The sequence below is a fragment of the Sturnira hondurensis genome, unplaced genomic scaffold (genome assembly GCF_014824575.4).
Source record: "Sturnira hondurensis isolate 20B ecotype Veracruz unplaced genomic scaffold, ASM1482457v3 Scaffold0000648, whole genome shotgun sequence".
In the NCBI taxonomy this organism is placed as follows: Eukaryota; Metazoa; Chordata; class Mammalia; order Chiroptera; family Phyllostomidae; genus Sturnira; species Sturnira hondurensis.
In genome coordinates this window covers 9,445,566-9,467,294 of record NW_028073279.1, presented here as the reverse complement: position 1 = coordinate 9,467,294, position 21,729 = coordinate 9,445,566, and the positions used below count along the sequence as shown (strand labels likewise).

General features: G+C 44.3%; 1 protein-coding gene across 2 annotated transcripts in view; it reads left to right on the top strand.

Moving 5' to 3' along the window:
• The window catches only part of CACHD1 (cache domain containing 1), a 212,800-nt gene that overhangs the window by 142,846 nt on the left and 48,225 nt on the right, over nt 1-21,729 (top strand). For both annotated transcript variants that reach the window (XM_037043383.1, XM_037043392.1), the window contains 4 exons: nt 1,026-1,132; nt 15,232-15,358; nt 17,572-17,716; nt 18,547-18,763. In XM_037043383.1, the coding sequence (XP_036899278.1) occupies nt 1,026-1,132; nt 15,232-15,358; nt 17,572-17,716; nt 18,547-18,763 (596 nt within the window). The remainder of the gene's footprint in view (nt 1-1,025; nt 1,133-15,231; nt 15,359-17,571; nt 17,717-18,546; nt 18,764-21,729) is intronic.

Genomic DNA, 21,729 nt, shown 5'->3' with positions numbered 1-21,729 from the left:
ATTTTACTGTTATTTTCTTGAAGATTGTCGTTAGCTCCAGCAAAGGACTTATAGATTGTAGTGGCATTTATTGGTCAGCCGGTGGCCCACGTGCTGACATTGTTCCACTTCTAAGACCAGCGTCGTGCCAACACCAGAAAGCAGAAAAGACTTTATGGATATTACAGTGTAGACAGTGCCAGCTATGTCATGTGCAGTGAGAGGGACTTTGGTACATTATTTATAATATTTTTTACAGCTTTGAAAAATGAGTTTTTATTTTTAAAGATTTTATTTATTTATCTTTGGAGAGGAGAGAAATACCAATGTATGGTTGCCTCTCGTGCATCCCCTGCTGGGAACTGGCCTGCAACCCAGGCATGTGCCCTGACTGGGAATCAAACCACGATCCTTTGGTTCACCTTTGGTTCACCTCAGGAGATTGAGGCCCGCACTCAATCCACTGAGCTACACCAGCCAGGGCGAAAATGAGTTTTATTATTTCTTTTTTTTTCTAGATAAGAAAACAGAGACTCAGAAAAATTAAAACAATCTGTCCCAGGACAAACATTTAATAGTGACCTGGCAGAGGTTCCAGTCTAGACCTTCCCTGCTCTGGAGCCGTTCTTTCTCCTTCACTAGCATCTGTTTTTGTTCTTGGATGTTGATTTTTCAGATAGAGTAATTTAAAGAATTGTTTCATAGGTAACATTAGCGCTCAAGTCTGAATTTTTTAAGTTCTAGTCTGAATTTACTTTCCTTGTGATTTTACCTGACGCAGATTAATGAAGAAAAGTTGGTTTGTAGGGTGGTTATTTCTTTATCTTCTGAGAATTGAACTTGATTTCTAAAACCTTCTAGACACAAAATTTCCCCCCAAACTGTTCTGCACGTGATTTTTTTAATATTTAAAATCTAAATCATAAGTTTACAGTTTATGAGCTAATCTATTTTATATACAATATAAACTCTTATTTTTGTTGGTTTGTTTTTCTAGACTGAATAACGACCAAATAAATATCACTAATTTTCTCCTATTCTTCTAGATTCGATGGCAACTTCAATACCAATGTATCTAGAACAATTAGTTGTGATCGACTTTCTACCACTGTTAATAGCCGGGCCTTCAATCCAGGACGAGACTTGAATTCAGGTCAGTGTTTTTTCGGTTTTATAAAAATAAACTACATTGCACCGCATACAAGTATATGAATGAATGTATTGCTTTAGACATTTCCCTTTTAATTTTGAAGAAAAATAATATACTTTAAATAGGATATTTCTTGCTGGAAAGCTGACACTCATAAGAAGGAAAGGAAGAAGAAAATCAACCACCAAGCGTTGAGCACTTTCTTTCTAGCTGTTTTTAGCACATGCCAAGCACCTTGCTAGGCTCTTTAATCCATCATCTCATTGTTTTACATCTGTATTTATAATAACAGATGTTTTACATCTGTTATTATAAAGGTTACCTTAGAGACCCAGTTATTTTTGCAACAGGAGGTGTTGAACTTCATTTGTATTTCTATCTCTAATTTTCAACTTGTGTCGGGGGTGTTTTGGAAGAATGGTGAGGGAGCCCTTCTGCAAATAAACAGTGTCATGGTGCTTCAGATTGACTTTGAACTTTCTTCCTGGGTCTCGGTGGAACTCAGTTATGTAGAGAACTCCTAGGGTACCTATGTACACGTAACTCCAAAGTGACTTGGTAGCTCTTCTTTCTTGCCCCAGAGTTTCAGTTTACGTGTCTCACCCCTTTGTCTTGTTACACACACTTGCTGATTGTTGCACCTCAAAACCTAAAGCCTTCACCATTTCAGAGCCGGAAGGGGCTTTAGAAATCAGCTACCAGCCTCAATTCTTGGATTTTACCAAGGAAAAAGGAAAGGTTCAGAAGGGTCCCAAGACTTCCTGTATTGCCGGAGAGATGGAGGATCTGATCCTTCAGTATAACAAACTGTATCTCCCAAATTCCAGGTCTCTTGCAGACAGGTAAAACCCAAGAGAAAGCTGGAGTACCAGAATATTTGTTTTTAGAGGCCCATCCAGTCTTGGTCCAGGGGAAGAATGCAGTCTTTGGGAATTGGATACACAAGCTAGGTAATCTATTAGATCTGAAAAGATAGAACTGTAAGCTTTATGTTGCTTAAAGATCTAAAACTATGGCTGCTGGCTAAGTGGTTCAACCCAAGTCAGCCAGGCATGTATTGTCTAGAACAACTCGTATAATGGCCTCAGTTATTTTTTATTGGTCTGAAAATCTGGAAACCTTCTAGAACAGGTGAGGTTAACTACTAGAAAGGATGCTAAATGAAAATAACTTTCATAGAAAAGAGAACTGCAGGGACTGCAGCAGGGCGTAGAACAGGCAGAGGAAATGAGTTATGGAAGGTGCACAGCTGGAACTCCAGTCTCCTGGTTCCCAAATTCAGTATTCATCCCTCTTCCTTCAGATGTGCACTGTAACACAAGACATGTTTCTGGGTCTGAAGACTTGAGGTGGAAATAGCAGTCTTTGAGCAGGATCAGATTTGAATGTGTTCAAGGACTGCACGATTTAATCCAGCAATACGCATTGTTAAAATTTTTACAGTTCATGTTACCTTGTGGGCTATTTGGTTATTTTTGTTGTTGTCATTGTTTTTTTTTTTTAATTTTTATTTAATTCTTGTTCAAGTACAGTTTTCTGTCTTATACTCCCAGCTCTGCTCCCCACCCCATGCTCCCCACCTCCCTCCCATTTCCACCCCCCACTTTAGTTATTGTCCATGTGTCCTTTATACTTGTTCATGTGAGTCCATCCCCTTTTCCCCTATGATTCTCTCCCCTCTCCCCTCTGGACCCTGAAAGCCTGTTTCGTATTTGAGTGTCATTGGTCATATTTTGCTTGCTTGTTTGTTTTGTTGTTTAGATTCCTGTTAACAGTGATATCATATGGTATTTGTCTTTCACCGCCTGGCTTATTTCGTTCAGCATAATGCTTTCCAGTTCCATCCATGATGTTGCAAAGGGTAGGAGCTCCTTCTTCCTTTCTGCAGCATAGAATTCCATTGTGTAAAGGTACCATTAAAAAATAAGAAAAAAGCAGTGCATTCCAGATATAGATACAGAGATAGATATATAAATATAATCCAAAGGATTTACTCATAAATGTTAATGTTTAGTGGTGAAACAGAGGGCTATTTTACTCCTAATTTTCTTAATTATAAACTAAGCATGCATTTCTTTGTATCTGGGGTGGGGGTGGGGGCAGGGTAAACAAGAAGAAATTACAGACTGCTTTCCAATGAATTTTCACCTTTTTCTGGTAGACAGTACCTTTACTAACAAGTTTCTGGTACTATATCCTGTTCAGTGTTGAGGTTCTAGGTGACGCGCTGTCACCTTCCTGGCTGCATGATGGGAGCAGGAAGAAGGGTGGGCTGGGGCAGGGGAGCCAGAGCGACGCTCCCCTGCCACGGTCACTCACCTTAATGGGCCGCTCTTGGAGTATCTGGAAGCTGCTGCAGACATGGCTGTATCCTCACGGCCTGATTTTATATCTGTGTGTATAAAAAGGAGCACATTGTTGAAATCTGTCTCCATCATTAATGGCCGTATTATTGTGCCTTTTTCTTAGTGAATGCAAAAGCCATTTATTCTGCCGGGTAATGCTCTCCCACCTACTAACTAGAATGAAAAAGTACAATAAGAATTCATTCACCAAATATATGTTAAGCATCTTCAATGTGGTAAACACTCTCCCTTGGGTTTGATAAGGAGGAGCGTGGTCAGGGTGGAGACAGACAGTTAAAGATCAGATTTTGAAGTTTGCTGTTTCTAAGAGCATGTCTCAAGTAGAACATACTACCTAACAAGAGCTGTTCTCAGCACAGTGGATGTAGCTAGATTTACAAGCAGCTTTTGGCAATATTGAGGTATTTGAGAACTGACTTGCTTGCATGTCAAGTTTGTGACATTCCACCAGGCAGTGGCTGCATCCCAAAGTCCACATTCTTGAGCAATCATTTGTAATAGGAGTGGAGTGGTAGAGGGTGAAAGGTGACCTCAGAGCTCCTTCTTTCCTCCTCTCTAGCTCATGCCCCCTTTTCAGAGCAAAATTAATGTGCTTCACTGGCTATCGCATGTCTGATATTTACATCTGTAAGATGTCCAGTCTTAGGTTCTTTCAGACTGTATATAATCCATCAATGAGTTCCTAATTGATAACACAGTTTCAGGTTGCCTTTAAGACTAGCTGGAAACAGACTCACATAAATTGTAAATGATTTCTTAAGTTCATTTATCCAAAACTAGGTCATGTGTCCATCCATCCAGCACACATGTGTATTCTTTTTCTTAAAACCACTGCTGCCAGATCTCTACCTTCTAAATTGACTCCTTGTCCCTGATTCCATTCAAATAACTAATGTTTGACAGTGCATGTGTTATATTATGGTGCTGGTAATGTTTTGTTCAGGTTCTTTCTTGCTTTTATCCCTAGTTGCTCACTCTCTCTCTTTTTTTTTCTTCAAAATTCCTGCTGAGCTATTTTCTTGTGCGTAACCTGATCCCTAAAGAGAGTTTATTTGAAGAGTCCAAGGAAAGTTGCCTCTTGCTCTCTTGAGTTACGCAATTGAGGTGAGAGTGGAACTGGGAGTTCGTCTTTCTCACCAAAAGAAAAAGTGTCTGGACTTTCTTTATGGTGTTTGATTTAAAGAGCATTTGAAGTTGCAAACTTCGATCTTGGTAGCATCGCAGTCTTCATTGAGAAACGGGATTCATGGGGTGTCAGGGGCATGTGTAAGTCACGTTACAACAGTAAATGTGCAGGAGGTACAGGTGGGCGCTGGAGGCTGCGCTGCTGATTTCAGCGGCTTCGTCACCTCCTTCTGTGAATGGCATAGACTCGCTTTGTGCCCTAGGTTCTTCTCTTTGATCTAAAATGCTGTGGAAATTCTGTTAAATATGCTAACACTGATGGAGTGAAAAGCTACCTTCTACCTAAAAATGAGAATAAAAATAAACCCCACTAGGAATTTCTAGTTTGTTGGTATGCCTACTTACCCCAGCTCCATGACTGCATTCGTGCCATAGAAGATGTGGTAATTATTTATATAATACCTCAGAACTATTCAGTCACTTAGCAATCCTGATGTTTGAAGGTTGTGTGATTCAGTTTCTGTTGGTGTGTGTGATATACACCCACATATACAAAATCCAGTGCATAGAGAGACCTTTTCTTCACCTTCACTCCCCTCCGAGCTCTATTCCTGCGCTGAGAGCTACTCCAGAGTCTAATCTTACAGTTTCTCACAGCCCTATTGGAATGATTGCACAAGGTTTCAGCCACATACGTCCTCATCTGTATTCTGTCATAACATACGTAATCACAATGGATACAGCCTGTTTTTTTTTTTTACTTTGGCAAATGTATCTGAACATTTCTTTTGTGCATACGTAAATAAATCCACTTTTGTATCACTGTCGTAGTGACTACGTAAGATTATTGAATTAATGAATCTGCTCCACTTCAATATCTAGAAACTTCCAACTGTTCCCTCTATCATTGATCCCTTGGGAGATTTCACATGACCCTTCCCCAGTTTTACTGGACTGCGGCGTGCCAGTGGACATGCAAACTTCTCTCTGCCTCCTTTGGTTTCCATTTGTCCTCCTCTCTGCTCAGTCCTTTTCCTTGTCTCCTCGGACTCCTTACCTCACTACGTGGTCTCTCCCTGAATGTTCTCAGTTCAGCCTGCAGGTCAACTCCCACCGTGTGCTGCTGAATTCCAGATCGTTACCTCCGTCCAGGACCTCTTTCTGAGCTTAGTTGTTAGGTAACTAACTTCAGGGCACACATCACTCAAAAATAAAACTATCGAAACCATAAACTTTCCTCTCAATTTATTTCCCAGTCCGGTTCACTGTGTCCCAATTCCCGGCACCGCCATCCTGCTCACCCTGGGAACTGCTCCTCACCCTTTCCATCCAGTGCTGCTCCTGGTTTTAGTCAACAGTTTGCCTTTCCCTGAGTCAGTGGCCAAACGAAAGTGGAGTGGATGACTGTGTGTCAGGTTTTACTGTGTGCAGACACATCAGTAGGCATTTACCTGTGTGTCCCTCCTCTTGCTCGCCCCACCAGTTTGCGCGGAGAGTCTCATCACCCTCCCTTCACTGCAAGGGCAAGCTCAGCTCAGGGCTTGTAGCTCCCAGATGTGTCTTGAGTCTCCTTTGTCTTCTCTGTTGCAACTGCCACAAACTTAGATCCTCGTTGCCTTTCTAGAAAAATAATGTAGAGATGCCCCCAAAGGGTACCCTACTTCTCTTCTCTTTTTTTTTTCAATATATCCCACATACTGTAGGTATTTTGAAAATGCCTGCTCTGTAAATCCACTTTTCAAAAACCTTGGGGGGCTGCCCTTTACCTCTGAGCTAAAGGCGGAGGCCTTGCGACGTCATTCAACTTCATCGTCTGCTCCTTTTTGTCTTTCCTGAAGCATTCTGAGCTCTGCCCTCAAGGACTCACTCTGATTTCTTCAAATCACCAGTCTCCGTCATTCCCTCATACTTTCATTGGTATTATTGGTTTATTCTGTGATAGAATCAGTACCTGCCTTCTCCGACTGATACAGTATTGTGGATTCCCTATCTGTGGGGGCTTGTTGGGTTTACCAGGAGGCAGACGCAGAGCTGGGGACTGGCAGCCTGTGGGGAGAGGGAAGGAAGCAGGGCTGAGCAGTGGGAGAAACGGGCCGAGATACAGTCTCAGCGGAGGCCTCGGGCGCTGCCGGCAAAGCCATGGCTGTGCCGGACCTTGCCAGTTGTGGTGGCCCGGTTTAGTTCATTACTTCACTGTATGGCTCATTCTCGTTGTAGAATTTTGATGCCTTATATTTGACCTATGTTTGACCCTCTGTCCCCCTTAATTTGCTTTTGTGTGCTAACTGCTTAATCCAGTGCCTTTCCCACAGCAGGTAGGTGTGCAGTAAATGCTTCATGGGTGAATGAATGAGTGAAACTAGGATTTTTTTTCTGTGATTGTGTTACCTCATTTTTGTACTGGAATGACCAAGACTTTTGAAGGACCTTAGTGAAGAAAGAAGTGTGGTTGTGATTTGCTGTGAGGTAGCACTGGTCACCTTTGCTTAGCAGTGTATTGGCACATGGGAATGTCTCAGGTGTGCAGAGTGGCCCAGACTGTGCAGGTGGGTAAGTTAGTCACATGAAGCTAACTACGCTGAGTCCAAACACACATTGTGCACACGAAAATCAGTCTGCCATTTCTTAGTACCTCATAAACCTTTTGTCTTTTTCTTACCTTGGATACCAAAGAAAATATCCACTCTATCCTATAGATGAGAAACAGGCCCAGAGAAGGTTGCTGAGCTATCTAAAGTCAAACAACAAACTGTTGGTTTGATAGGACTAAACATAGTGTCTTGACTCCTAGCTCAGTGGCCTCCCTACAACAGGCTGCTTACGATGAAGAGGTATGTCTCCATCACTGCCTCCTGGCACTTCAGACCCGGTCTTCTCTCTTCCTACCCAAACCTCCTCCTCAGCTCATGTTTCATGTGCCACTTCATAGCAGCTCTATTTTATTTTTCACTAAAGCTTGAGACCCAGAATGAACCCCAACTCCTTGCTTGCACTCCTTCATAATAACTTCTCTCAGGTGACAACTGTGTGATAGGGCAGACACCAAGGTCATTAAGACCAAGTTCCGACCCTCAGAGTTCACAACCAAGTTGTGTGAGCATGTGTGTGTGTGTTGGGGCAGGGAGGAGGAGGAAGAAAAAAATCAACAAGGACAGTCACCATGCAGTGCTGAGTGCCGTCATGGTAGATTAAGCCCTGGCGCTCGACCCAGCCTGGGAGCCTGAGCTGTGTCTTACAGGACGGCAGGGGTCATCCCAGTGACATGATGGTGGCAAGCACATCTCCCATTTCGGAATCTGTAGAAAGTGTGGACCACACAGATCTCTGTGTAAGAGGGAATAAGGAACAGAACATGAAGGTAGTGCCAAGCCTGAATTTAATGGGCCTCTTGTACATCAGTCAAAAGAGTTTTGTTTGGGGCTTGGTTTTTGTTTTGACTTGTTTTTAGGTTGATGTCAACCCACTGACAGGCTTTAAGCAGGGGAGACAAGAGCTCTGTGGAGAGTGGATGGAAGTGTAGTCGGCCTGGAAGGAGAAAATCCGGCAGACCGGTACAGGTCATCCAGAAGTGAGAGGGGCCGGGGGGTTGTAGCCAGGTGTGGAGTGCGTGGGGTGGCAAGACGAGGAGAGCTGGTGTACACCACACTTTTGAGTTGGCTTGGCTGAGAAAGGGAGCAAGGTCGCTGAACACTTAGAGGTCAGACAGAGGAAGGCTTATTGTTATTACTGCCGCTGATCGTTCTTTAAATTAGGAACACTTGAGAGTGTTTATATACTGAAGAAAGACGGTCTAGAAAGAAGTGAAACAAGGAAACGGGACAGTGAAGTTTAATCTCTTGGTCCAGTTGTCCCAAACTTCAGTGATTGTGAGAGTCACCTGAGTGCTTGGTCAAAAATAGCCGTTTTGGGGGCCCCTGGCTGAGACCAAGTGAACCAGGATGTTGGCTGGGTAAAGCCTGGGAATCTGCAGGTTTCAAAGCCGATTGGGATGCTCAGCCAAGGCTTCAGAACTCCATCCCTGTTATTCTCTTACTCCGTCCATGAATGTGTGAAACCACATGGATCTTTGGGTCCGTTGGGAGCAGCCTACTAGAAAGGAAGAAGGCAGAACAATAGATCCTATGCTGATGGCCCCAGAGAGTTTTCTGGACTCTGAGCCCCTGACCAGGCTGTCTCAACTGAATCAGGAATGGGATGACTGGTACTTTTGCATTACAGAATTAGCCTAGAAGAGACATGACAAGCTTGGAACAGAACCAGAGATTTAAGGATGTCCTCTACTTAATATCCCACTAAAATAAATACAGTGGGATAGGTGGGTAGCGGTCATTAGTATGACTTGGGCAGTGGGTTCTAGCTAGCATAAGCAGTGTGATGGAAGAATCACTGGGCTGCATGCTCTGGATTCGTGCAGCCCGGAACTCAAGTTGCTCTCCCCTTTCTGAGTCACAATGCCTGTAACTGTATCACGGAGACAGTGATATCTCCTCAATGAACCGCCACATCCTGGCTCTTGTTAGCTGTCTGAATAGTAGGTGCAACCGCATAGGGCTGTTGTGAAAGTTAACTGAGCTAACATATATGAAAGCCTTAGTAATGTGCTTGGGACATGGTTAAATGCTGGATATGTTTAGCACTTCTGGAGCAGTATAAACATTATCTGGGGCCCGTGACGTAGAGTCCCTCCTGAATACATGGTAAGGTGAGCCTCAGGGTGTGAGCGAGGAGCAGGAATTGGGAGGATGTGATAGGGTGCAATGCCAGAATTTTTGTGAGGAGCCATCAGAATGTTGTTTTATTTCATCCCCCTCCAAAATGATGGCTGTTGCACAGAATATGACTGAAAGGTACTATGTAATTTCGGGTCTGTTGGGGAAGTCAGTGTGTTTTTATATGTCTGCAACTTTGTGTATTTAGGACAGCTTTTATATTTTGTATTTGGGAAGCTGTGGGAGGTAGATAGCTCTGGGTGTTTTGCTTGGTGGTGTTGGGCTGGGCATCAGAAAGTCCAGAGCTCCTTGAGGTGGGAGGCAACACGCCTATTACAGAGCATTTTTTGTTGTTGTTCCTGCCCCTGGTGGACAGTAGTGAGAAAAACAGAAGTGACGGCCCAGCTACACGCAGGTTGCCATCCATCTCTTTCTCATCAGCCTGGTGATGTTAGCACTGAAGAGGGTAGGCAAGAATTTGGGAGCATTGTTGGTTTTGTTTTTACTGAGGAGGTTACTGGCTTTAGAACAGGTCAGATGTATATGGTGAAATTGGAAGGAGAATACTTGGGGGCCGTGGAATCTGGGGCCTATAATTTAGATTTACCCTGTATGCAGGCAGATTTTGAGATTGAGTAAAGAGGAGTTGTAAAAAAAATAAATAAATGCTGGAAATGGGGAAAGGCACATTTTTAGGTACTTTTCTGATAGCGGTTTATGTGTTATAGTTGAAGAAAAATAAGCCAATGTGTTTTGCAAAGTTATTTGTGTTTCTTAGAATTAACGTAGGAACTGTAAGAAAGACAAATAGTTTGTTGAAGGCTGTGCAGAGGGGGATGGAGGGGTCCAGCTTGCCTTCACAGAACAAGGTGCCATCACAGGTAGTTCTTCATTGTTTAAATGCCAGTATTGAGTTTCTCCATCATCCTCATCTAAGTGCTTCTTGGTCCTGTTTGGACATGTTGTTTGGTTTTGGATCACTATTAGCATCTCATGGTGCTTACCTACAGCTCCTGAGTCAGTAGGGAGTAAAATGCTCCTTTTTCCTGTTTCTTTTTTCTTTCTCTCTCTCTCTCTCTTTCTTTTTTTTGCATAAACTGGACCAAACCCACCCAGTTGTAAGTGTGCTTTTTCTCTCCATCCTTTTGGCCTTCATTCTTTGCTGTCTTAACGCTGTTCTCTTTCGGTTGCTAAAGAGGGTTTTGGGGAACACCTTGTCTAAATTAATTTCTTTACAGATGAGGAAGTGGAGGGCAGGTAGGTGAAGAGGAAGATCATCATTTACTCTGTCCCTCTGCAGACACTGGCTGACTGCTTCCTGCAAACCAGGCATGTGCCAGGAGACTGGCAATGGGATGGACAAACCTGACCTGGCTCCTGCCTCCATGGGGCTTGCACCTCCTCTGCACGAGACATGCATCAAATTGCTTCAAAGATAAACACAACAAACATTGCCCACGTTTGCTGGGAAGGAAAGCACTGGGTGCTCTGAGAGAGGATGATTTTGAGGAAAAGTCCCTCTGAGATTGTGACCAGAGTTACTCCAGACCAAACAGTCGTCTTGTGCAAACAGCTTGGCACATTTGCAAAACTGAAAGAAAAAGTTCTTAACATATACAGCATAGTGAGTTGAAGAAGAGAAAGGTGAGGTTAGGGAACAGGAAGGGGCCAGACGGTATAGAGCTTCCCTGAGTTTGGATTTAGTACCGGGGGGTAGAGTGGGAAACCTTTGAAGGGTTTTAAGCATATCCACGGCGGAATTTGATTTCCATTTTGGTTTGAATGCTGTATAAAGAGTAGATTTAAGGTGACAGGGCTTGTCAGTGTGAGATGGGACTTCAACACATGGCTTCTTATTCCCAGCCCATTCTGATTAATCAGGTCTTCCTTCTAGTTCCGAAGTACCAACCTACATTAAATAGAAAGTGCAAAATAGCACTGGGCCTATGTCCAAATGGCTTACTTATGTTTCCTCCAATGGAGAGGGGAAAAAAAGAAACCTAGAAAGTAATTAAGAGGTCTCAGCTATATAATGTCTCAGTTCAATAAAAACCCCTTCTATTATCCTGAACGTGTTGTCTGTTAGCCGTCGCTCGGAGTCATGAGCACTGTAATCACTGTTGACTCTGCCCTCCAAGCTGTAGCTTGTGTCTGTGCCATTTTCTAGGTACGCCAGCTTGTGGGGTCAATGGCGAACCCCATGACGTCGGACTCCCCAGCTGTCGCGTGCCATGTTTAGCAATTCAGCAGTTTGTTTTTTCTCACAAGATTAAATGCTACTTTAGCCTTACATCTTATTTGTAAAATTGTGAAATCACTTCTTTTCATCGTGTTTCCTTAATTTGTTTACATTGTCTATTTACAGACTAATGCGACTGATTATTTTGATTGAGAAGCACCAGCATGTTTAAATATGTTTATTCTGTCTCTCAAGAAATACTCAATGTGCTTTCTATCTGATGATTGCTAACTCATTTCAGCACCTATTCAGTGACATATGGAAACAGCGCAGTATTCTGGGAACAGCAAGGGCTTTGGACAGACATGCCCAGACCAAATCATCACTCTTCCCCAGAGGCTTTGAGCAAGCTCTGCATCTGTAAAATGGGTATAATAAACTCAAAGAGTAATTTTGAAAGGCAGCACACCATATATAAAACTGCCCAATAAATTTTCACTATTTTATTATCACATCGGCTTTACTGAGGTTGTCATTGACATCCAGTAAACTTACATGTTTAACATATACTTCCGACACATTTTGACACATTTAGCCCTGTGAAATCTTTAGATGAGCAGGCTTTTTACCCCTCCATTTACCTGTCTGATCTCTACCTATTGTAGTGGTGCTGTTGGGAGAAGGGAGTGTTTTCCCTTCAAAATATTTAGAATGATCATTGCTGTGTATTGCTTTAGTCACGATATTTATTGCTTATTGGACTCGACATTAGAGGCAAGTAAGATTGTAGGATTTATCAAACAACAGTATTAGAAAAACAGTTGAGAAATAGTACTGTGCAGACCATCCGTCCGTAGCCTGCACGCTGCAGCCGTCAAGGCTGCTGCTCTCAGAGTGTGTGCCTTGATGGGAAAGAACTGGGGGGCTTTGCCTCGGGGGTATAGAGATAAATCAGGCAGAGACCTGCCCTCGAGGATCTTAGAATCTAAGGATGAAGTGGAAAGTTACCCATAACAACAATAATACTAACTAGAAGGTGGGAAGAAGTAAAATACTGGAGGAATTCAAAGGGCGCAATAACTTCTGTCTTGGGAATAAGCTCCAGTGAGGGAAAAAAAAAAACATTCATTGCCTCCTTCGCATGTGTCTGTCGGAGGTAGGTGTGCAGAGCAGTTTTGAAAGATACGGGACCTGCCCATTTGAAGCTGAGGGGTGGACGCTGTGCATCGTGGGCTGAGGGGCTGGGCATCTACCCAGCTTTTTCCTGGATGGTGTCCAGCATTTCTGAAGAAAGGGAGTACGCAGGACCCCAGGCCAAGTTTTCCATTGGCCAGAACACCTCACTGACTCATGTGAATGGAGAAGCCCCCTCTGGGTTGCCGGCGTGGATAATAGGGCTCTCATTCACCTCCACATCTAGGTCGGGGAGGGGCCCGCCTGGGGTACACGCCACGATGAAAGATTGCTTCTGGGCTCTGGGGTCCTTATTACCATCGTATCCATCATCTTCTGCTAGTACCAAATAATGGATGAAATTTAATCAGATGCCAAAGAAGTTCTCAGCGGGAGGATTGAGGAACCTAGCCTGATACTTAAGCTCTCGTGCAGCAGTGATTATAGGGAACCAGAGTGGCGGTTTTTGTGTGTGGTGAGACCAAATGTATCGTGCACTGTATGAATTGTGATTTATTTTTAAAACATTCTTGCTCTCAATGGCTCCCCTTTTAATAGTCTCATTGTAGCCTGTTTATTGTTACAGATGTTATTTTTAAATGAGGTCATTGAGCTTTCCTTTACTTCCAAAGGCAATGTTTGCCTTTTTATTGCTGGGTTGGCAGGGCTGCCTGGAGAACAGTGCTAATATGAGATCGAGGTTAAGGCTCCAGACCCCCAGGAGAAGAGGCAGAGGAAAAACCTCTTCCGCATGAACACACACTCACATCTGCCTTCCCTCTCAGGAGAGACCGTGGTTGCCTGAGTCCAGGTGATGACCTTGAGGAGTCGTCGCCTGGCAGAGCTGAGAGGGGACAGGTGTTGTGGTCACATGCTGAGTTGACTTCTTTCTTGTCCATTGAAACCTCAAGCAGGTCAAAAACCTCTCTGATCATGGCTTCTTATCTTGTACCTTGGGGATGATAATTTTGCTACTACTAGGATTTTCGTGGGGGTAAAACGTGCTGCAGCTCCTCGGTGTGTGGGGGGCAGGGTAATTGCTGAAGGCGCGAGGTACTGAACATGCTTTGACAAATCCAGCTTGCCACTGATGTTTGTAAATAAGCTCTTATTGGCATACACACACACACACACACACATTCATTTACGGCTGTGCGTGGCTGCTTACACACTACAGTGGCAGCACTGAATAATTGCAGCTGAGACCACGTGATGGGCAAAGCCAGAATCACTGATAATCTGGCCCTTTACAGAAGTTTGCCGATTGCTGAGCCAGACCAGACGGTGGCCATGTGGCATTCAGAGCTCTTATATGCGTGTTTCTCAGAGGCATCTCACACTTTTCTTTCTTTTTGGCTTTGCTGAGACTCCTCCTCTATTGAATTGCCTTCTATTCCATTTCCCTGTATACAGTTCCACCCTTGTATACAGTTCTTTCAGTATATTGGATAGTATATTAGGGTTTGTTTTTTGGTCATCTTGGTGTATTTTGCAGCATGTGAGTCAGTACCCCACACAGAGTAGGTGTGTAACACATCACTGAGTTTGGCATGGAACAGAGCAGATTACATCAGAGAAGGGAGACAGCTCTGATTCCAGGGAGAGACGGTAAGAAGGACTTCATAGAGTTTTGGGGACAGGATTGCACACGGTAAGGTGGTGTCACTCCAGCCGCAGACCAGGGACAGGGGGGCAGCATACATAGAAAAGGAGGCAGTGCTGCGTGAGGTAAAGACAGGAACCTGGAGACCCAGGCTGAATTCCAGCTCAGCTATTCATTGAGGAAGCCTCAAGCTCTCTATGCAGATTTTCTCAACTCTTATAACCCAAGGACATGAACTAAGGGCGGGGGTGGGATGCTAGAGGGTGAGAGGGTGGATAAAGGGGGGGAAATTAGGAAAACTGTGATAGCATAATCAGTAAAAAATACTTTAAAAAAAAAAGAAAGAAAGAGTAGGGTGTGATGATCCTAGCATTGTTGTATGGGTTAAATGAGATAACAGAAAGGACGCCTCTCTCCCAGTGCTGGCACATTGGAATCATTCCATAAGCTATTATTGAATGTTTATGGGTCTGGCCTTTCAAGTCTCGTGGATGCTGTTTCCCTCATTATGGAGTGAGCAAGGTCAAGGTCACACATCTAGTCCCTCTGGAGACTAGGCCTATTAACATCACTGTTTTCCACAGTTGGAGAATGTACCACAAGCCAGTAAGTATATGCTTGCCCCACCAGGGACCAGTCCAGCAATGGGAGCGATTCATGCAAATGAATAATTCATGTTGGAAAAAATAATCCAGGACATAGAGTGTCACCATTCAATGTTGAGAGTAATAGCTGCACTTGACTGAAACAGTCATTACGTTTTCTAAGATGGGATAATTTTTTAAGGGACACAGAGAAAATGTTCAGCAGAAAATTTACAGCCTTATATCTAGTGGGATCTCTTCATACTACAGGCAGTTTATGCAAAACAGGTGCCTGCGGAGTGGTGCCGGTGTGCACCTGTGGATTTGACAGTTGTATTTCATGTTCCCCACCCCCCCCTCTAGTTCTTGCAGACAACCTGAAATCCAACCCTGGAATTAAGTGGCAGTATTTCAGTTCCGAAGAAGGAATTTTCACTGTTTTCCCAGCACACAAGTTCCGGTGTAAGGGCAGCTATGAGCATCGCAGTAGGTATGTTGACTTACTTGCTAACATTTTAATTGTTGCTTAAGACTGACCTGTATGAAATACAGGTTCTTCATCCACCTACGTGGCTCTGCCTCTAGGCTGTGGTTTTAGAAACTTGTGCTTGTTCTGCAGTGATTTCACCTGTAAACACGGGTCGAATGTGGACGTGTTAGGGAAGGGCAGATGATAAGGTCCAGAGCTTTTCTAGAACAATCAAGCCAAGATAAACAAGGTGTTTACTGAAAGACGTTGAATTGATCGAAGCACCCAAACTGTTCTGAGCTTCTGACATCTTTGGTGAGACAGAAATGGTGATATTGTACCTTCTCAAGTACAGCCCTCGAAGACTTGATAGCCTGTCTCAGAGTAGAGTTTGTGATGCCCAGCTTGCCTTTCTGTGATATTATGCTTGGCCAGCCTTTTGAAATGTACGCTCAAATCTCAGCTACGCGAGGGGGAAGGTTGTTAGAAAACAGTGGATTAAAGATCCATCATTAACACGGAAATGACTTGAGGTTTTACCGCTTCACCAGAAGGGCAGTGATGGAGAGATCGTTTGTATGACAAGACTCATCAATTTACAGAAGAGACCCCTCAGGCAGAGATACACCACCCCCAGGAATTCCCAGGGTCTCCCATTGGCAGTGCCAGGCGTTTGACCCAGAACTTCCGCAGTCAGTGCACCACGCCCCCTTTTCGGGAGTCTAAATTAACTGGAGCCTCTCAACATCTAATTTTCACTCACTTCTCAGAGGAGAAATTAGATGGCCTGCTGTTTTTAATGAGTCACCTGTGAGGGATAGTCCAGAAGGACAAGCAGGACCTTGTCACACATCACCATTCTCCTGCACTTGGGAGATTTCATGCATCCCAGCTGTAAATAAGTTGTGATTTGTATACCCCACTGACGCAGTTTTCACCAACTTGCTGTGGCACCATGAACACATATTCTATTTATAGTTATGTGAGTTGAGTTAGAAAGAGGAAGGTGTGTCCTTTTTTAAAAATCCATTCACATAGCATGGAGGACCTAAAATGTTCAATATTTCACATGGTTGTCAGTGTTAGGATAGTTAGATTTTCTTCTTTTCAGTTCCGTCTTTCATTTCTGTGGCCACGTCTCCTGGATTCTTTTATCCCATTTCCCTGCTGGCACAATGGTATCAACTAGCAGCCCTTTAGTATTAATGCAGGACTTCGGTCTTGAGAACAGCGGTGTCCGCTTGGCCACATGTTGAGGGTGTTTGGGACTTTGCCTACATGTCGTAATTTGTGCCCAGGCTTTTGTGACTCAACTGGCATCTAACATTTCACAGAAAAATCTAGTGTTCGAGGGGTGTCAATAAAGGAGAGCATTCTCTTGAGGCTGATTTGCTTTCTTAAGCTCCCCCTAATTTGTTCCAGCTTTAAAACCATGAATAGAGACCTCATTAAACCTCTTCTCACAAACGATCCTGTATTGCTTTGATGGGGGGCACTTCTCCTTTGGAACTCAACCCTCCCCCCTTTTCTTACTGTTGGCAAACAAAACCCTAGCAAGAACAGTGGCTATCACAGGCTTGGACAAATTCGGTGGCACCGTTTTAAATGCTTAGATAAGGGGCCTTTTGCTGGCTGACCTGTGTGAATGGCTTCAGTGCTGAAAGGAAAGGGCCCTCTTAGCACAAGCCTTTGTCTTGCAGGGAGAGAAACCAAACCTGCTACTCAAAGCTGCCCAGCCTGCTCCCAGATTATGGGCTGCCTGAGTCCCACTCTGTCAGTCTGCCAAGGAGGACCCCCGGCACTGGCAAGCGGGCCTTTTTCTCCCTCCGATGCTCTCTCTCTGCAGCTTGAGGGGGCCCCCCAGTCCATTTTCTGTAGCCGGGTGTTGGGCAATGGTGACAGCATTGTCAGGAGCAGCTGAGATGGTTGGCTTTTGAGGAAAAGCTGGCCTTTCAAAAGATTTGCTCCTTCAAACCTTCTCCTGGTTGCTCTAATCTTTAGAAGACGTACGTTACCAACCCCTGGTCTGCAGACCCACACTGTTGCCTTGGGGTGGTGTTTTCAGTGTGTCTGTGTAGTTTCCCGTCTTGTGCCCATCTCGCCGTGTCTGTGTGCCTGGTGGGAAAACACGTACGCACCAGCACACCTGCATGTCTGTCGTGCTCACAGCTGTGTTAGGTTGAGGCCTTTTGCTTAAACCAGGACTGACTGCAGAGAGCTTCTGCTCCTTCTAGACCTATCTACGTCTCTACGGTCCGGCCGCAGTCAAAGCACATAGTAGTGATCCTGGACCACGGGGCTTCCGTCACTGACACCCAGCTTCAGATCGCCAAGGATGCTGCCCAGGTCATCCTCAGCGCCATCGATGAACACGATAAGGTGACTTATCCCAGTGACCCACCTGGCATTGGCTCAGCCTTGAGCATCTTTGTAAAAGCACTTTCTTTTATGACATACATTTTTAAGTCCATCTTTAAAACGACGTTGGGGAAAGAGCATGGCTTGATTTTCGCTCTGGTATTTGGGGAAGCAGCTGCCAACTCTGATTCCAAATCTCTTTTCAAACCACCCCCACCCAGCCAAGGCTTGCACTTCTTTGATGCCACCTGTTAAGACTTCTAATTAGCTGTGACTTTCACGCTGGAAGTGGTGCTAAGGAACAAAAGGGGCGAGGGCCTGGATGTTGGTGGCCGGCTGGACTTGATCTGAAGACGGATGGGAGGGAAGGGGGCAGGGCAGACTGCTGGAGGTTTGCCGATCTCTGGGACACCTCAGAGACAGGTGTGTCCACAGCTAATGATGATCTATGGCCCGTGGACATTTTCCGCTTCATCATGTGGACTTCTCCAACTCACTAGTGTAGTCGTTTAAAAATACACCCCACATCTTTACCCCACCGCCAGTTGGAAAATCAAGATAGTTAATACTTGCTAAGATTTTTTTCCTGCGCGAAATACTCTTTTTAATGTTATATGTGAACACCATACTGCTGACTTCATCTTGGAACAAAATCACCCTCTGGGATCCCTCCCTCTTGCCAGTCCTTAACTAATCCTTTTCAAAGTTGATAGATGTGTGCCTCCAGGCATTTATTTTTAAACTCTCAGAAATCTGTAGGCCTTCTCATTCCTTGGGCTCTTTTGAAATTTAAAAAAGAAAAAAAAACACCATTACATGTTATCCAACAGGTTTCGTTTTCTTTCCTCCAGATCTCGGTGCTGACTGTGGCCGACACTGTGAGAGCCTGCTCGCTGGACCAGTGCTACAAGACGTTCCTGTCTCCCGCCACCAGTGAGACAAAAAGGAAAATGTCCACCTTCGTCAGCAGCGTCAAGGCCTCGGACAGCCCCACGCAGCACGCAGTGGGGTTTCAGAAGGCGTTTCAGCTGATTCGAAGCACAAACAATAATACTAAGTTCCAAGCAAGTAAGTGCGTTTTCTCAGAGGACTTAAATAAGCTAACGGATAAAGGATGGTGATAGAAATACACTATAAATGGATCACACCACAATGTATAGTGGGATTTTTTTTAATTGATTTAGGAAAAAATGTTCGTTGTATTGTCATAGTGGTCATCTCATGCTAGGGTCTTAACTAGTTTTTCTCTTCTTTTCCTATCAAAGGTACTCAGTCTGCACAATTTCTTCACTCCCAGAGCCTCCTCTTTCTGCCCCTTTATTAATAACATATCCCCAGGTATTTCCCAGGGGGACACCTGCTTTCATTTTCGTGGGGATTGTCAGCCTTGCCTCCTCGCTGACTTAGAGTAGACGCCTGCTTGTGCCCAGTGCACGTAACCGGGGCAGCAGGAGTCCCAGAAGAGGGAGGTCCTTCCATCTCTAGCCAGCTGTCATTTACATGGGCATCACCCTTCAAGTGTACAAAGGCACTCTAATTTAATTTTAGGTATCAAAGAAAATCTGGAATTAGGATGCAGACTAAAAGAAAGGATATTTGAAATAAGACACATGCTTTGAAATTTCTGAAAGAAATCTATGTATGTAATTTTCCCTTTTATATTTGAAAATCTATTTGTAGGGTTTCTCTTTAAATGAATGTCTCCTTGAGATAAATTTAAAGAGTATCTTTGTAAGCTCTTTATTGTGTGTGCATGAAAAGGAAGGCAGCACGAATAAATGCAAAGCACAGTGCCTGGCACATGGTGGGCCCTTGAAAGAAGGAAGCTGCTCTCGTTACTGTGACTAGTGATGGTAGATGGCATATGAGTTCTGTGTGTCAGAGTATTATCATCTCACAGTTTCCATGAGTCAGGAGTCCAGGTAGAGCTTAGCTGGCTGGGTTCTCTGTTTGGGATCACACAAGGTTGCAGTCCGGCTGTTAGCCAGGTCTGTGGTCTCATTGGAGGGTTGGAGTCCTATTCTGAGCTCAGTTGACATCATTAATTTCCTGGCAGCTGTAAAATCCATGTCCGCTTGCTTCTTCGAGGCCAGCAGGAGAGCATCTCCTCTTCTGGCTCCTCATGTCGGGGAAGGCTCTGAAGGTCTCATGTGTGGATCAGTCAGACCCACCTTCCCTTTCAATTGAATGAGGTTGAGCTCCTTGTGATTGACTTATCAGAGACCTTAATTCCATCTGCAAAATCACTCCATCACTTTTGCCATAGTCTGTTGGTTAGAAGCAAATTACTGCTCATGCCCACACTCAGGAGGGGCGGGGACTATGCAAGGGTGTCAGTCGTCGGGCTCATCTTAGAATTTCCCCAACCAGCCCTGAAAAGTGCCAGCTACTGATGACCAATATGACAGGATGACCAAGCGTAAAGGTCTCCACGGTTCAGTAAGACCAGTGGATAAGGCTGACCTTTTAAATATTCAAGATTCGTGACTGGCTAGTTGGTCAATGCCATTTACCTGTAGGTGTCATCTCCCAGGTGCCGCCTACCTGTTGGCATTCCTCAGTGGAAGTGTTCTTTCTACTTGATTCTTTGGCCATCAAACTAGCTTTGGAGTTTAAGTTCAATGTTGAGTACATGATTTTAAATCATGGAGAGAAGTGTCAGCCTGGCAGTGGCCAGGCGGTGACTGCAAGTGCATCGAGCCCGAGGTAGGGGGGTGAGGACTGTTTGCGGGGCACCGTCAGCTTGGGAGCGCCCCCTCCACGAGGAGGGCAGCTGCTCTTCCTTCCGTTCAGCCTGTGTTTCCGGGAAGGAATTTCTGCCCAGTGCTGCCAGGTCTTCTGTCTCAAGAGAAGCCAGAAATCTGGATTTTTATGTGAAATCCCTTGATTTTCAAATTTTAACATTTATTCCAGCTCTAAAACTGTGAGTAGAGAGCTCATTAAACCTCTTCTTATAAATCTTCCTGCACTGTGCCTTAGCAGAAGGCTACTTTGATGGGAAGCATTTGTCTTCTGTGTGTTGTGTTTGTTTTAATACGTAGAGTAGTCTTTTTTAGGCCAAGTAACGTGTTTCTCAGGTTTAGCTCACAGGTTTCCACTTACAGCTTTTCCTGACAGTTTGGAGGGGGGTGGGAAGAGCCCATGGGGTTGCATAAACAAATACCTCGGGAATTAGCATTGTCCAGTTTATTCGGGAGAGATTTGAGGTGCTCTCAAGCAGTATAGCATAGTGGTTAAACATGCAGGTTTGGGATTTCAACCAATGTGGTTTCAAATTCCTCCTCTGAAATTTTTCTAACCTTGTGCACTTGAGTAAATTATTTGATCTCTCCAGGACTGATTTCCTCATCCAGAAACTGGGGGTGATAATAAGATCCAGAATTCCATCATAAATATTAAATAAATGTAGCTGTGGTTATTATGATATTCAGTTTCCTCCAAGATTTCCAGCTAACCTAGAGCAGATACCCCAGGCATCCTACATTGACCTCAAGCCTAACTGTGACCAAGACCAAGAGTAGCCTTGGCTACAACCCAGTGTGGGGTCTGTATACGCCTCTTAGGAGCTTGCACTATATATACATCGCTCCTGGTCATTCCACAGCAAATTATTTAGCACCTACTCTCTACCTGGCACTGCTTTAAGGCCATGGGGTGGGGTTATTCTAATGAGTCAGACCTACTTAGTAGGATTGTTGTGAGGATTAATCTGTACATGAAAGTCAAATATCAACCCTGTATCGATAGCCATATAAACAAAAGATACGTGTCATAAATTATTGTAGCTTTGCACTAATAAGAAGAATCTAAAACTTCTATCCAGTGCTGGCTCTTTTTCAGTCATATAATAGATCTATAACTGACACCGTCAATACCGACATTTGGGCTGTTTGTCCTGGGCTTGTTATTGGGGTGGTTGTTTGGTGGGTCACTTTATAGCAGATGGTTGGGAGTGGCGATCTACTGGCATGGGCAAAATCCAGATCTGAGCTGTTCTTTCCTTTTTGATGTTGACCTTAAGACATGCAGGCAGC